Genomic DNA, 14,998 nt, shown 5'->3' with positions numbered 1-14,998 from the left:
AAGAAAAACTGCTTGCAGTCCCCCCCTAATTTTGATACCAGCCAACATAAAGCCTCACAGCTGCTGGCTGGTATTCTCAAGCTGGGGAGACCCACGTTATTGGGAGCCCCCCAGCCTAAAAATATGAGCCAGCAGCTGGCCGGAATTGCCGCATCCATTAGATGCGACAGTCCCGGGACTTTACCCCGACTAATCCCGAATGCCCTAACACTAACCTACACTAACCTTCACTAACCCAGTCAGCAAAAAAACAAAAAAAAAAAAACATAGATGACAAATTTTTATTTGAAAAACACTTCCCAACATATTCCCTCTTTCACCAATTTATTGGAAAGAAAAAACAAGTCTGGGTCCCACGACAATCCATACTCACTGTCCCAGTCAATGAAGAACAGAATGTTCCCCATTGGCTGGGAGAGCAGTGCTGTGACTTGAGCTAACATCATTAGGTCAGCCCAGGTGACTGCAGGGCATGAACAGCGCTGACTTCATGAGGTTAGCTAGGTACATTACCTGGGTGATGAACGCCGCTGCACTCCTGACGACAGCGCTTGTCACTGATTTCCATTGTCCACCGCGTTCAGAAGCGAAGTATTGCCAGGGGCCTGTGGTTTCACCGCTAGTCACAGTCTCGGGCCGCCAGCAAGACTTGTGAGAATGCGGGAATTTGAGAACGCGGCGGGCATGGAAGTCAGTGTCGAGCACTGACGTGAGAAGTGCAGGACTTCATCACCGCAGGTAATGATCATTGCTAAGCTCCTAATGTCGGCGCTAGTCATCCCCGCAGATGCTGATACACTGCAGTGCGGGCAGATGCTGACATGCTGCAGTGCGAGCAGCTGCAGGGCTGGCGCGTGAGTGGGACACAGACTGCAGGGGCACCCGACGGAAGTCACACGAAAGTGCTTCTGTGTTGCTTCCGGGGATTTTTCTGACCCATTCATTTGTATTGAGTCACGATCCGTTATTACGGAACAGAATAGGACATGTTCCATAATAATGGAACCGACATACGGCATCTGGTGTTTTTTTTTTTTTGTAGGAACTGATGCACATGGAAGTGCTTTCGTGTGCCATCCGATCCTACACCGATGTTGAAAAGATGGTCCTGTTAGTAGGAACAGGAACTGGACAGGACAAAGGGAGCAGTCATCTGAATGATATAAACTAACTAACTAATCTTCACCATCTCCTACTGCTTTGGTTGCGTTGCTTTCAGCTTCCCTGCCAGTTTTCCAATATTGGCCATATGACCCAAATAATATTGTCAATATAAATGTCCCTTTCTTAGGTTTTCACACAGACCCGGCGCTGGAAAGATCATGCCGACATGCTGAAGCAATATGCCACCTGCCTGCAAGGCCTCCTAGGCGCTTATAATATCTCCCAGCCGGAAATCTACTTTGATGTATGGGTGTCAATCAATGACCGCTTCCAGCAGAGGTAAGTATGTTGCACATGCTGCTGTACTAGGACTGTCCCAACCGAGTGCAGGGAACATGCACCTTGACTGTATTTTCTGTTCCACCCGAGCACGGGGAACATGCACCATGACTGTATCTTCTGTTCCACCCAAGCACAGGGAACATGCACCATGACTGTATTTTCTGTTCCACCCGAGCGCGGGGAACATGCACCTTGACTGTATTTTCTGTTCCACCCGAGCGCGGGGAACATGCACCTTGACTGTATTTTCTGTTCCACCCGAGCGCGGGGAACATGCACCTTGACTGTATTTTCTGTTCCACCCGAGCACGGGGAACATGCACCATGACTGTATTTTCTGTTCCACCCGAGCGCGGGGAACATGCACCTTGACTGTATTTTCTGTTCCACCCGAGCGCGGGGAACATGCACCTTGACTGTATTTTCTGTTCCACCCGAGCGCGGGGAACATGCACCTTGACTGTATTTTCTGTTCCACCCGAGCGCGGGGAACATGCACCATGACTGTATTTTCTGTTCCACCCAAGCACAGGGAACATGCACCATGACTGTATTTTCTGTTCCACCCGAGCGCGGGGATCATGCACCTTGACTGTATTTTCTGTTCCACCCGAGCGCGGGGAACATGCACCTTGACTGTATTTTCTGTTCCACCCAAGCACAGGGAACATGCACCATGACTGTATTTTCTGTTCCACCCGAGCGAGGGGAACATGCACCTTGACTGTATTTTCTGTTCCACCCTAGCACAGGGAACATGCACCTTGACTGTATTTTCTGTTCCACCCGAGCACAGGGAACATGCACCTTGACTGTATTTTCTATTCCACCCGAGCACAGGGAACATGCACCTTGACTGTATTTTCTGTTCCACCCGAGCACAGGGAACATGCACCTTGACTGTATTTTCTGTTCCACCCGAGCACAGGGAACATGCACCTTGACTGTATTTTCTGTTCCACCCGAGCACTGGGACATGCACCTTGATTGTATTTTTCTGTCCCATACGAGCGCGGGGAACATGCACCTTGACTGTGTTTTCTATCAGGTTATACGACCCCACAGTGGACATCGTAAAAGCCGAATGGTCGCCCTTCCACAAAACGCCCTGGGTTAAGCCACTGCTGGTGGATCTGTCACCGTGGAGAGCTAAATTCCAAGAGGTGGAGGACAGTTTGGATAATCAGACTGATGTGGTCTTCATTGCAGATTTTCCAGGTAATGTTGCAGAGATTGACCTGCTCCATGCAGGTCTGTAAGTTGTCACAGGAGATTGCTTCATGGCATGATATGGGATTCTGATCTTAAAGCTACGTCTACATTTCTCAGTTACCCTCCCTAATTCCTGCATGTGAAGGGCTCCCAAGACTTTATACCCAGTAATGTTAGAGTAACTGGTATGGATTCACATTGATGTAGTAAATTCTCCGAACATCATCAAACTGTGCCATTCCTCAATTATTCCTCCTAGACAAATTAACAACTTGGCATTTCCATCCCCCTAGTTGAGGGGCTTGTCCCCAACACAACCTGGCGTTCAATGCTAAGTGTAAGGACATGGACTGTTAATGACGATACTTCCCAATAGACACTTTATCTCTACATTTCCAGGATGAATAGCAAATAAGTTAGAATATAAGCTGCAGCACTGTTATTTAAAGGGAATCGGTCACCAGGTTTTTGCCACCTAATCTGAAATCAGCATAACATAGGGGCAGAGATCCTGATTCCAGCGATGTGTCATTTACTGGGCTGCTTAGTGTAGTTTTCATAAAATCACTGGTTTATCAGCAGTAGATTATCATTTCAGAAGTACTTGGATATTTATGAGCTCTATATAACTGCTAGATCTGCACAGAGAAAATATTGATTTTAGCAAAATAACAGCAAACAGCTCAGTAAGTGACACATCGCTGGAATCAGGCTCTCTGTCTCTACATTATGCTGCTCTCAGATTGGGGAGCAAAAAGCTAGTGACAGATTCCGCGTAAAGGGGAATTTGAGTCTCTAAAAGAAGGGGCAAAAAATGTAGGATTTATTTGCTTTTTGGTAAAGATCCTCACTGATCAGCTGTTTGAAAGGGTTGTAGCACTGAAAGGAAAGGGACAATACTTTGCACTGTCACTATTAACTAGGCAGCTAGCCAGTTAGTTCTTCCTAAAAGCCGATTGGCTGAGGTGCCGGAATTCAGACCCCCGCCAAACTAATATTAACCTCTTCCTGCTCCATGACGTAATATGTGTGGCTGCAGGTTTATGGAATTGGGTCACAATCTAAGGCCCTCTCCACATGTCAGGTGCCAGCTGTGTTATACAGCCACAACCTGCCTCCTACAGCAGAGATTATTATAGCTAGCTCCGAGGGCGGCGGCAGTCTCCCGAGGGCGGCGGCAGTCTCCCGAGGGCGGCGGCAGTCTCCCGAGGGCGGCGGCAGTCTCCCGAGGGCGGCGGCAGTCTCCCGAGGGCGGCGGCAGTCTCCCGAGGGCGGCGGCAGTCTCCCGAGGGCGGCGGCAGTCTCCCGAGGGCGGCGGCAGTCTCCCGAGGGCGGCGGCAGTCTCCCGAGGGCGGCGGCAGTCTCCCGAGGGCGGCGGCAGTCTCCCGAGGGCGGCGGCAGTCTCGTAATGCAGGAAAAACCTCTTGCATGCCACAAAATAGTACCATGCAAAAAAAATGACAAAAAGCAATTTATTTATTTTTCTTTTAAATCAATTAAATAAAATATCTGTTCAGGTTTGGTATCACTTTAGTTGTAATGACGTGGAGAATCATGTTTTCTGGTCATTTTACCACAACTGGATAAAAAGCCGTAAAACAATGGCAAACTGCGTTCTCCCCCCTAAATTATTATTTGTCTTGTATTATTTTTCTATTGTTTTCGGTCACTCCGGATGATAGGTCTTCACTTGGAGAATTTTGTGAGTGAGGATCTGGGTAACACCAGTATACAAGTGCTGCAAGGTGAAGTCAGTGTGGAGATTGTGAAGGACACCAAGAACTTCACCCTGAGGGAAGGTGAACGCATGCAGGTGAGTGTGGGCTTGGGCCTCTTGTAAATTTTTATGGGGCACGAGCAATGTGACATTGCATACTATGGGCTAAGCCATGAGCTTCCTTGTCCTTAGAAACACATTTACACTGCAGATTTCTACCCATATGGCCAGGTCACACAACTGTATATATTTTGATTATGCTTCTCAGACTGATCAGTGTGGGATCTGTTTTTCTCAGATGTTGAAAAGATTGAGGAAAAGAAAATTATTCTTTCAGTGTGTGATAATCAGACTGCACTCTGATGTCATCCGAGCGCAGTACTATTTTTTTTTTTTTTTGTCTTTTCTTCATGAACCTATTGACTTGAATAGCGGAATCCAATCCTGTTTATGGAGCCAAATCGTGTATGCACCTGGTCTGAAGAAAAAAAAAATCAGATGTGCATTGCCTCATTGAATAACATTGGTCCAAGTGCTGTCCGATGTTTTGTTGGATTGTACCCAGACCAAAAATACGGTTGTCTGCACGAGCCCCTCTGAGAGACAATGGATTTCATTACAAACTGATTGCCGCTTGTTTAAAGGCTTCTTACATAGGAAGATGCAAATTACAATGATTCAGTCTCCATGCAGTTTGCATATTGTCGGTAGGACATCCCGTGTACCCGGGGAGATTTGCTGCTAACATCACTGCCATGTTCACACGGGTCAGTGTCCAAGAAAGTGCGTTCTTAGATGTGCAACCATTTATTGCCCCTGATCTTTGCTTCTGTTCTGCCCATAGAAAGAAATGTGCAGAATTTGGGGCCTTTATTTCAGTGCTTTTGCTTAGGAATATTTTGCCAGGGCACCTGCTGTAGCAGTATCAATATTGAATGGCGCTTTCTTATTTTTCAGTTACCAGCAGGGGAATACCACAAAGTGTTCACCGTGTCTCCAGGACCCTCGTGTTACATGTACCTATATGTGAATACCACAGCGGTGACCCTGGAGCAGAACCTGACCCGACTGCAGGAGCTGAAGGAGAAGGTGGAGAACGGGAGCGGTGAGTGATGCCGAATGTTAGGGTGCATCATTCAGGGGGATCCTTATATTAGGTCAGCCCGCACTTGGGTAAATTCAGGTTTGTTGATTTTGATTCCATGCAATTTCATCCTGTACAAAGTTATCATCGGTGATAAAAAAAACGTGCAGCTTTTCTGCACAAGAATCGTCATGCTGCGGATTGTGCTTTTGTGGCCATCCACGTGTATTGCCCGATCAGTCCTCCACCTCTGAACATAGCCTTGTTTTTTCTTCCTAGAAACGTCTCCTCTGCCTCCCGAGTTGCAGCCTCTCCTCTCCGGAGAAGTAGAAGACCCCAATGTGTCAGATCCCCTGGTGGTTGCCTACCTCCGCAGACAGAGGCGGATGGAAGAGGCAGAACGCAGGCGAAACGCTACAGTAACGGAGCGATTCCAGAGGTTTTATAACAAGAAGTATTATCTCCTGCGACGAAGGTAAGTGCAAAGTGTCTGATCTTCAGGAATATAAATTTACTCAATTTTCAGCACCCATAAGCTGAAAATAAACCAGTGACTAGATCAATGATTTTATAAAATAATTATTTTATTAAATACAGTTAAAAACAATGAATAAAGTGCCTCAAAAGATTAAAGATAGGCACACGACTCACTCTGAATAATGATACAAATAATAAATGGCACCCCAATAAATACAGGAAGATGGTACAAAAATTGTATAAATAGAAAGATAAATTGCGCAGTGCAGCCAAGAGATACAGTAGGGACAAATTCACAACCGTGTAGAAATACTAGACCTATAAAGAAAATTAAAAGGGGTAAATAGACCCACTAATAGTATATCATTATTAGATTAGGGTAAGGTAACCTATATATCTAGAGACTGTATATATCAGAATGGTGAAATCCCAATCACTGTAATATTTAATAGCCTACAAATTTCATATACTGCATGTGCTCAGAAAACAAAGACAGTAGTTATATTACCTGAATCAGTAGTGGTAGTGAAAATCAGAGCGGTCAAGAGCCCACACCCCAACACGTGTTTCGCAATAGCGTCCCCAGTGTTTATATAGTAAACTATATAAAGGGAAAACCCTCAGCAGTCCTAAGAAAATGTGAATTTTCTTCTGATTTCGTGTGGTCCTGTTTATCGGCTTCCCCAAGGCCAGTTTTGCTTTGGCAGCAATGTAGCCACTGTGTAGCAGGAAGATCAGGAATTACCATTTATGCCGGGTGCTTGCATTTGACCTCTTTGTCTTGGCTTTAGGTTAGACTTGCACATCCGTATGTCACATACCCAGCCTCAGGTCTCCCAACCTGAACACCACAACCGTATACACGTATGTGAGGCAGTCACGTTTGGGACTGGAGACCCCCGGTTGGCCTGTGCATCGCGCCCCATGCTCGGACCATGAAATATGATGTTTGAATCCCGGCTGGATCTAGCAAACATCTAGTGGACAGAATTTACAATCTGACAAATGTGGGTTTCTTGACCCAACCTACCAGCTGTATATGCCTAGAGGTTGCCACCGCCAATCAGGAGATCCGGGATCTAGCTGGGAAGTGCAACCGTAAAATCTGGCTGAATTTAGCCTTCGGCCCCATGTTATGAATGGCTATTTGATTTACGTAGCTTAAAACGTTGTTTTTGGGAGCACATCTCATGTAACCTGAGGATGTGCTGCCGACAATATGCAAACTGCACGGGGACTGAACAGTAGTGTTTGCAATGGCCGATTCTCCGCACAACTCGCACTGCCTTTTGATAAATCAACAATCGATGCCATTATGGGAAGAAATCTACCTGTGGAAACTCAACCTAAACCAACAGCACTGGAAAGGAGGGACATTGTGTTTGTCATTCCCGCTGCTGGAGCAGATTTCAGATGATTATTAATTGTTACTGGCGGGGGTCTGATACCACCTCTGACCTCTACATAGGATACGTCATCAATATGACGTCATCATATTTCCTTTGGCTGACCATTTCTTTTGTAGTAGATGCTGAAAAAGAGATGCCGAATCCTTCGTTATACAAGACGCACCGGATTACAAGACGCACCCCAAATTTAGAGCGAAACAAAAAGTAAAATAAAAAATGGGGTCCGTCTTATACTCCGGTGGTGTCTTACAGGACAGCGAATGGTAGCGGAGCGGGGTCACAGAAGACAGGGCCGGTGCTGGAGTAGGGCGATGCTGCATGCGGTGGGATCTGTGCTGGCTGTGTTGAGCAGGGTGGTGCGGCGGTCGTCTCAGATGCTCTGTCGGCGGTGCGGGCTTCAAAGAAACTGCACCTGGAGTCAGCGCATTCACAGATTGAACTCTTGGCTCAATGACAAGCCGCTGCTGGGAGATCGCTGCTGTGTGATCAAGTTCGCTGCTGGGAGATCAATGGGCCGGAGGCGGCGCGTGCGCAGATGAAGATCTTGAGTTGAGTGCTCCAGCTGCGCATACGCCAACTCAATTATTTGAAGCCTGCACCGCTAATAGAGCAACTGGGACACCCGCTGCACCGGCCTGCTCCACAGCAGCCCGCACAGCCCCTACCGCCTGCACACCCGACAGAGAATCTGGGATACCTGCCACACAGCCCTGCTCCTCAGCAGCCCGCACAGCCCCCACCACCGCCGCCCACTGCATCCATCTGGGTACCTGAGAAGAGCTATGGGCTGAACCAGCCGCAGTATTCTCTCCAGATTTCGAGAAATTGTAATTTAAAGCTGATCAGCCGTCTAGACCACATAAGTGGGCGTGGAGCCAAATTGGGGGCATTTAGCCACCGGGCCCATAGAGCTTCAAACTTACAGTATATGCATTATTTCTTTTTTTTATACTTTTATTATTACAGCAGTGCAAGTTGTTTACCCTCTGAACATATTCAGATATTATGGGGGATTTATCATCCTTCCAATTCAGGGCTATAGTTTCCCTGGCCTGATAGAGCCTATGGCTCTCCTACTTGAACCTCCTTGATGCAACACAACAAACATATACAGTGTGCCCACCCATATCCTGTCCACCACCATTAACTTGAGAACGGCGGCAGCTATAGGCATAGAAGTGATGTCTAGTTATAGTAACGTAGCCATGCGCTACGCAATGAAACCACCTATAGCACCAACAGCGTTAGCATTTTTATCTCGAAAATGGAACGAGATAGAGAAAAAAAGTGAATTACAAAGTTGCAGGGCATCATCAATTCAATACGAATCAACACCTTGCATACAGAAATGCTATGATATGAAACCCATGACCCCCCCCCCCCCAAAAAAAAAAACATTGAATGCTGGTCATGCATATGGCGCAAATTTAACTTTGATGCTCAAAGTGGCCGCCGTCAGCTGCAATGCACATCTGGCCTCTGCACAGCATACTGTATCTTGCTGCACGTTGTGCAATATGGTAGGTGACACGTTTGTACAAGCATCTGTGATACGTCGTTGTAGGCCTGCAATGTTGGTGGAGGGGTCGCATACACCTGCTGTATGATGTGACCTCACAGAAAGAAGTCCAATGGGGTCAGGTCAGGTGAGCGTGGAGGCCACTCCACACAGCCACCATACCCAATGACTTGTAGGAAGGTCTCCATGAGGTATCTCTTCACATCCGCAGCCTTGTCAGTTTTACACGTTCTAATCATAGCATTTCTGTATGCAAGGTGTCGATTTGTATTGAATTGATGATGCCCTACAACTTTGTAATTCACTTCTTTTCTCCATCTCGTTCCGTTTTCGAAATAAAAATGCTAACTCCATTGTTTTCCAGCAGGTGGTGCAATCGGTTTCATTGCATAGCGCATGGCTACTTTTACTATACCTAGACACCAATTCTATGCCTATAGCTGCCACCGTTCTCAAGTTAATGGTGGTGGACAGGATATAGGTGGACACACTGTATAACCGTGTTGATGAACATTCATATATCTTAATTGGGCCTATTTATATCAATATGTATGAAAACGTCTGTAAAACTCTGCCAGCTTGAAATGGCTGATAAAAGAGAACACCAGATTTCATTCTTTTGTTCAGTAAATGCTGATCAAACTATCTGGTTCGGCGTCCTGCATTGACGTTATGATGCATGTAGAACAGTCCGGTATGAATACCGGGCATGCAGCGAGCTTATCTCTAGGGCGGATATGTCTCTCTCTAAATAACATTCCTCTGTGCTTGGGAATAGGACTTAGTTTAGTCTTTACAGGCAAAAAAAAAATTGTTCCCAACCCACAGAAAAATAGAAAACTGTGTTCAGTGCTGACGGGACACTCCTTATCAAAGTATCAGACAAAAGCAAAGCTGAACATTTCCTCTTTCTACAGCGAATGTGCAAGGAATCTTATTGATGTGACTGCAAATCCTATTTTTATATCTCCATTCACTCCTCGTCTAGTAAAATCAGTCCCCGTACTAGAAGGCAAAGTAAGAAAATCATGATACAGCAGGATATACAAGTTTGGGCACCCCTGGTCAAAATTAGTTATTGTGAACAGTTAAGCAAGTTGTTGATCAACTAATCTCTAAAGGGCATAAATTTAAGGATGACACACTTCCATTGTATTTTAGGCACAAAAATATATATATTTTCATCTTTTACATTTTAAAACTTGCAATAAGGAAAATGGACAATGCAAAAGTTTGGTCACCCTTGGATATTTGTGTGCTCAATTAACGTTGACCAAGGTTTGAGACCTTAATTAGCCTGTTAGGGTTATGACTTGTTCACTATCATTCTTAGGTAAGGCCAGGCGATGCAAATTTTACAGATTTATAAAAAATTGTTTAAAAGAACTGAAGTCCTCAGTGGTTGATACCTTTTAATGGGTAACTGAAAAGATGGTAACAATAGCAAGCTTTCAAGACTACTCAGGTCTCTTCATCAGGCATGGTATAACACAAAATCTGAAGGGTCACATATTTATACACAACAGGACATAGATAAAAACAGGACGAGATGAAAAACCTGCCTCCTCTAACTTTGTGCCAAAAAACAGAAGCCATGTGTTCTTATAACCAGCTGCCTAGCACTCTGAAAATGAAAATGGTGAAGGCACACAAAGGCTATAGAAGGTGAAGGCTATAAGAAGATAGCAAAGCGTTTTAAGGTTGCCCTCTCCTCAGTTCGAAATGCAATTAAGAAACAGTAGTGTTGTCAGAGTCCAGATGTGCATTGCAGCTGACGGTGGCCACTTTGAGCATCAAAGTTAAATGAGCGCCATATGCGTGACCAGCATTCAATGTTTTTGGGGGGGTCATAGATTTCATATCATAGCATTTCTGTATGCAAGGTGTCGATTCGTATTGAATTGATGATGCCCTACAATTTTTTAATTCACTTTTTTTCTCTGTCTCATTCCGTTTTCAAGATAAAAATGCTAACTCTATTGTGTAATAATCCAGGCGGGAGATAATAAGGTCATGCACTAGGGTTTTTGCAGCTTCTTGGGAAAGGAATGTACGGATCCGGGAAATATTTTTGAGTTTGAGTTGGAGGCGGCAGGAGGTGGAGAGGGCTTGGATGTGTGGCTTGAAAGAGAGATTAGAGTCTAGAGTTAGGGGTACTTCACACACAGCGAGATCGCTACTGAGATCGCTGCTGAGTCACGGTTTTTGTGACCTCATTAGCGATCTCGCTGTGTGTGACACTGAGCAGCGATCTGGCCCCTGCTATGAGATCGCTGCTCGTTACACACAGTGCTGGTTCTTTTTTTATTGTTGCTCTCCCGCTGATAAGCACACATCGCTGTGTGTGACAGCGAGAGAGCAACAATCCTGAATGTGAAGGGAGCAGGAGCCGGCGTCTGACAGCCTGCGGTAAGCTGTAACCAAGGTAAACATCGGGTAACCAAGGTGGTTACCCGATATTTACCTTCGTTACCAGCCTCCGCAGCTCTCACGCTGCCAGTGCCAGCTCCTGCTCCCTGCACACGCTAAGCGAAGCGGTGTGAGCTGGTAACTAAGGTAAACATCGGGTAACCATACCCGATGTTTACCTTAGTTACCAGTGTCCGCAGCTTCCAGACGCCGGCTCCGTGCAAGCGCAGCGTCGCTTACACGTCGCTGCTGGCTGGGGGCTGGTCACTGGTCGCTGGTGAGATCTGCCTGTTTGACAGCTCACCAGCGACCATGTAGCGATGCAGCAGCGATCCTGACCAGGTCGGATCGCTGCTGCATCGCTAAAGTGTGAAGGTACCCTTACTCCCAGGTAGCGAGCATGTGGGACCGGGGAGAGTGAGCAGCCATTGACATTGATGGATATGTCAGGTTGGGGAGTTGAGTGATAAGGAGGAAAGACAATGAATTCTGTTTTGTCCATGTTCAATTTTAAGAATCGAGCAGAGAAAAAGGATGATATAGCAGACAGACATTGTGGGATTCTGGTTAGTAGGGAGGTGATGTCAGGTCCAGAGAGGTATATCTGTGTATCATCAGCATAGAGATGATACTGAAAGCCGTGGGACTCTATGAGCTGTCCCAGGCCGAAGGTGTAAATGGAGAACAGCAGGGGTCCAAGAACTGAACCTTGGGGGACACGGACAGATAGGGGGCGAGATGAGGAAGTGGTGTGAGAGTGGGAGACGCTGAAAGTTCGGTTGCTTAAGTATGAGGAGATCCAAGATAGCGCCAAGTCTGTGATGCGCAGAGACGAGAGACTTTCTAGTAGAAGGGAGTTGTCTACTGTGTCAAAGGCAGAGGACAGGTCCAGGAGGAGGAGGACATTATCAGCCCCATATTGCTGTGGTTTTCTAACCATATTCAAGGCTGCCTAGCAAACAAAGTACATAAAAATGGCCATGCCTTACAGCAGGGGTCTCAAACACGCGGCCTGCGGGCCGCATGCGGCCCCTGAGGCTGTTTGCGGCCCGCAGACCCCGTGACAAATCGCGGCTCTATGCTGAGGGTCGGCGCCGGCAGGAACTTTACTGCATTTGAATCCATCTGCGGTGCCGCGCAAGGAGCTGTCAGTTCTATCCCAGTTGCTGCTGCTGTCTGCCAATCAGATGCAAGGAGGTGACGTCATACAGCGACGTCACTTCCTTGCATCTGATTGGCAGGCAGCAGCCATTGGTCCAGACACAGCTCCTCTGCGCTGCACCGCAAATGGATTCAAATGCAGTGAAGTTCCTGCCGGCGCCGACCCTCAGCACAGAGCCGCGATCATCACGGGCCGTGACAAGCAGGTAAGGTACGTGCTCAAGTTCAGGACCCGCTGCGTGCTGGACACAGCGCGTCCTGATCGGCGGGGCCGCAAGTCTACTCCTTAGGAGACCGCAGCTGCCCGTGCCTGCGATCAGGGGTTCGGGCCGCTGCGGTCTCCTCGCTGTGCTCTGCCTAGGGAGGACGCTTCAGACGCCGCAGCATAAATTCACATGCTGCGGCCTCTGGAAGCCACACTGCAGTTCCGTTTTCACTGCGGGCCGTACACGCACAGTGGGCATGGGATTTTTAGAAATCCCATGCCCACTGTGCTTTTACCATACATAGCAGGGTTTTGGACGCAGCTGAAGCATGCTGCATACAAAACTCTGCAAGTACTGATCGTGGGCACACAGGGAACGGAGGAAAGGTGAGGTGAGATTTTTTTTTTTTTGTTTGCGTATTACTAAAGGATAGGCAGAATACTACAGGGATGGCCACAATACTACAAGGGTGGGCAGAATACTACAGGGATAGCCACAATACTACAAGGGTGGGCAGAATACTACAGGGATGGCCACAATACTACAAGGGTGGGCAGAATACTACAGGGATGGCCACAATACTACAAGGGTGGGCAGAATACTACAGGCATGGCCACAATACGACAGGGATGGCCAGAATACTACAGGGATGGCCACAATACTACAGGGATGGCCACAATACTACAGGGATGGCCACAATACTACGGGGATGGGCAGAATACTACAGGGATGGGCAGAATACTACAGGGATGGCCACAATACTACAAGGATGGGCAGAATATTACAGGGATGGCCACAATACTACAAGGGTGGGCAGAATACTACAGGGATGGCCACAATACTACAGGGATGGCCACAATACTACAGGGATGGCCACAATACTACAGGGATGGGCAGAATACTACAGGGATGGGGAGAATACTACAGGGATGGGCAAAATACTACAGGGATGGGCAAAATACTACAGGGATGGGCAGAATACTACAGGGATGGGCAGAATACTACAGGGATGGGCAGAATACTACAGGGATGGGCAGAATACTACAGGGATGGGCAGAATACTACAGGGATGGGCAGAATACTACAGGGATGGGCAGAATACTACAGGGGTGGCCAGAATACTACAGGGATGGGCAGAATACTACAGGGATGGGCAGAATACTACAGGGATGGGCAGAATACTACAGGGATGGGCAGAATACTACAGGGATGGGCAGAATACTACAGGGATGGGCAGAATACTACAGGGATGGGCAGAATACTACAGGGATGGGCAGAATACTACAGGGATGGCCACAATACTACAGGGATGGGCTGAATACTACAGGGATGGGCTGAATACTACAGGGATGGCCACAATACTACGGGAATTGGCAGAATACTACAGAGCACAATACTACAAGGATGAGCACAATACTACAAGGATTGGAACAATATTACTGGGCACAATACTACAGGGCACAAGGATGGGCACTATACTACTGGGCACAAGGATGGGCACATTACTACAAGATTTTGGCTAAGATTACTATATGATGCTGCTAATTGTAAAACAATTACAAGAAGGTGATAAAATGTAAAAAAAAAAAAATCCTAAAGCATGACTTTTTTTATTTACATTAAAAATGCTTTTCTGTATATAAACTTAACCAAAAAAGTGCACGTTTGTTATAATAAACAAGCGAAAAATGTTTACAAAAGTGATCCAAGATGTATAGAAAAAAAAACATGGATTCATTAAAAATGTTCACTTTGTCCTGCAAATAATGCGGCCCCCCTCATTTTTTTTTTTCTATATGCGGCCCATACACCCAGCTGAGTTTGAGACCCCTGCCTTACAGGATGATGCTTGCTGTAACAATAATGTATTTTCTCACCCTCCTATTTTGAAGTGACAGTAGTTCTATACAACTACCACTAGGAGGAGACTTGCAGGCAGAAATATATGGTTGCTAAAGAATAGGGCCAAATTGTGCCTGGGGGACAACGATGGTCACTTGTGTCTTACGTTGGTGCACACAGACCACAATTTGGCATGCCTGCAGAAAACGAGACCTGAGCTAATCACTGATAAAAAGGGTAATCGAGGAGGACTTGTTCTGGTGGTATCTGCAGTCATGATTGTATACAGTATGTCCACCCATATCCTGTCCACCGCCATTAACTTGAGAATGGCGGCAGCTATAGGCATAGAAGTGGTGTCTATAGTCATGGCCAAAAGTTTTGAGAATGCTACAAATATTAATTTTTACAAAGTCTACTGCTTAAGTTTTTCTAATGGCAATTTGCATATACTCCAGAATGTCATAAAGAGTGATCAGCTTAACAGCAATTACTTCCAAAGTCAATATTGGCTAA

At 46.5% G+C, this 14,998-nt stretch overlaps 1 protein-coding gene across 1 annotated transcript in view; it reads left to right on the top strand.

Annotated features, from left to right (window-relative positions):
- Nucleotides 1-14,998, top strand: part of GGCX (gamma-glutamyl carboxylase) — a 74,925-nt gene that overhangs the window by 55,931 nt on the left and 3,996 nt on the right. Inside the window, exons 10-14 of the mRNA XM_075346230.1 lie at nt 1,292-1,443; nt 2,495-2,664; nt 4,341-4,471; nt 5,333-5,480; nt 5,739-5,934. Of these exons, the coding sequence (XP_075202345.1) occupies nt 1,292-1,443; nt 2,495-2,664; nt 4,341-4,471; nt 5,333-5,480; nt 5,739-5,934 (797 nt within the window). The remainder of the gene's footprint in view (nt 1-1,291; nt 1,444-2,494; nt 2,665-4,340; nt 4,472-5,332; nt 5,481-5,738; nt 5,935-14,998) is intronic.

This window comes from Anomaloglossus baeobatrachus, chromosome 4 (genome assembly GCF_048569485.1).
Source record: "Anomaloglossus baeobatrachus isolate aAnoBae1 chromosome 4, aAnoBae1.hap1, whole genome shotgun sequence".
In the NCBI taxonomy this organism is placed as follows: Eukaryota; Metazoa; Chordata; class Amphibia; order Anura; family Aromobatidae; genus Anomaloglossus; species Anomaloglossus baeobatrachus.
The sequence above is the reverse complement of the archived record's forward strand: the minus strand, read 5'-3'. Positions and strand labels throughout refer to the sequence as shown.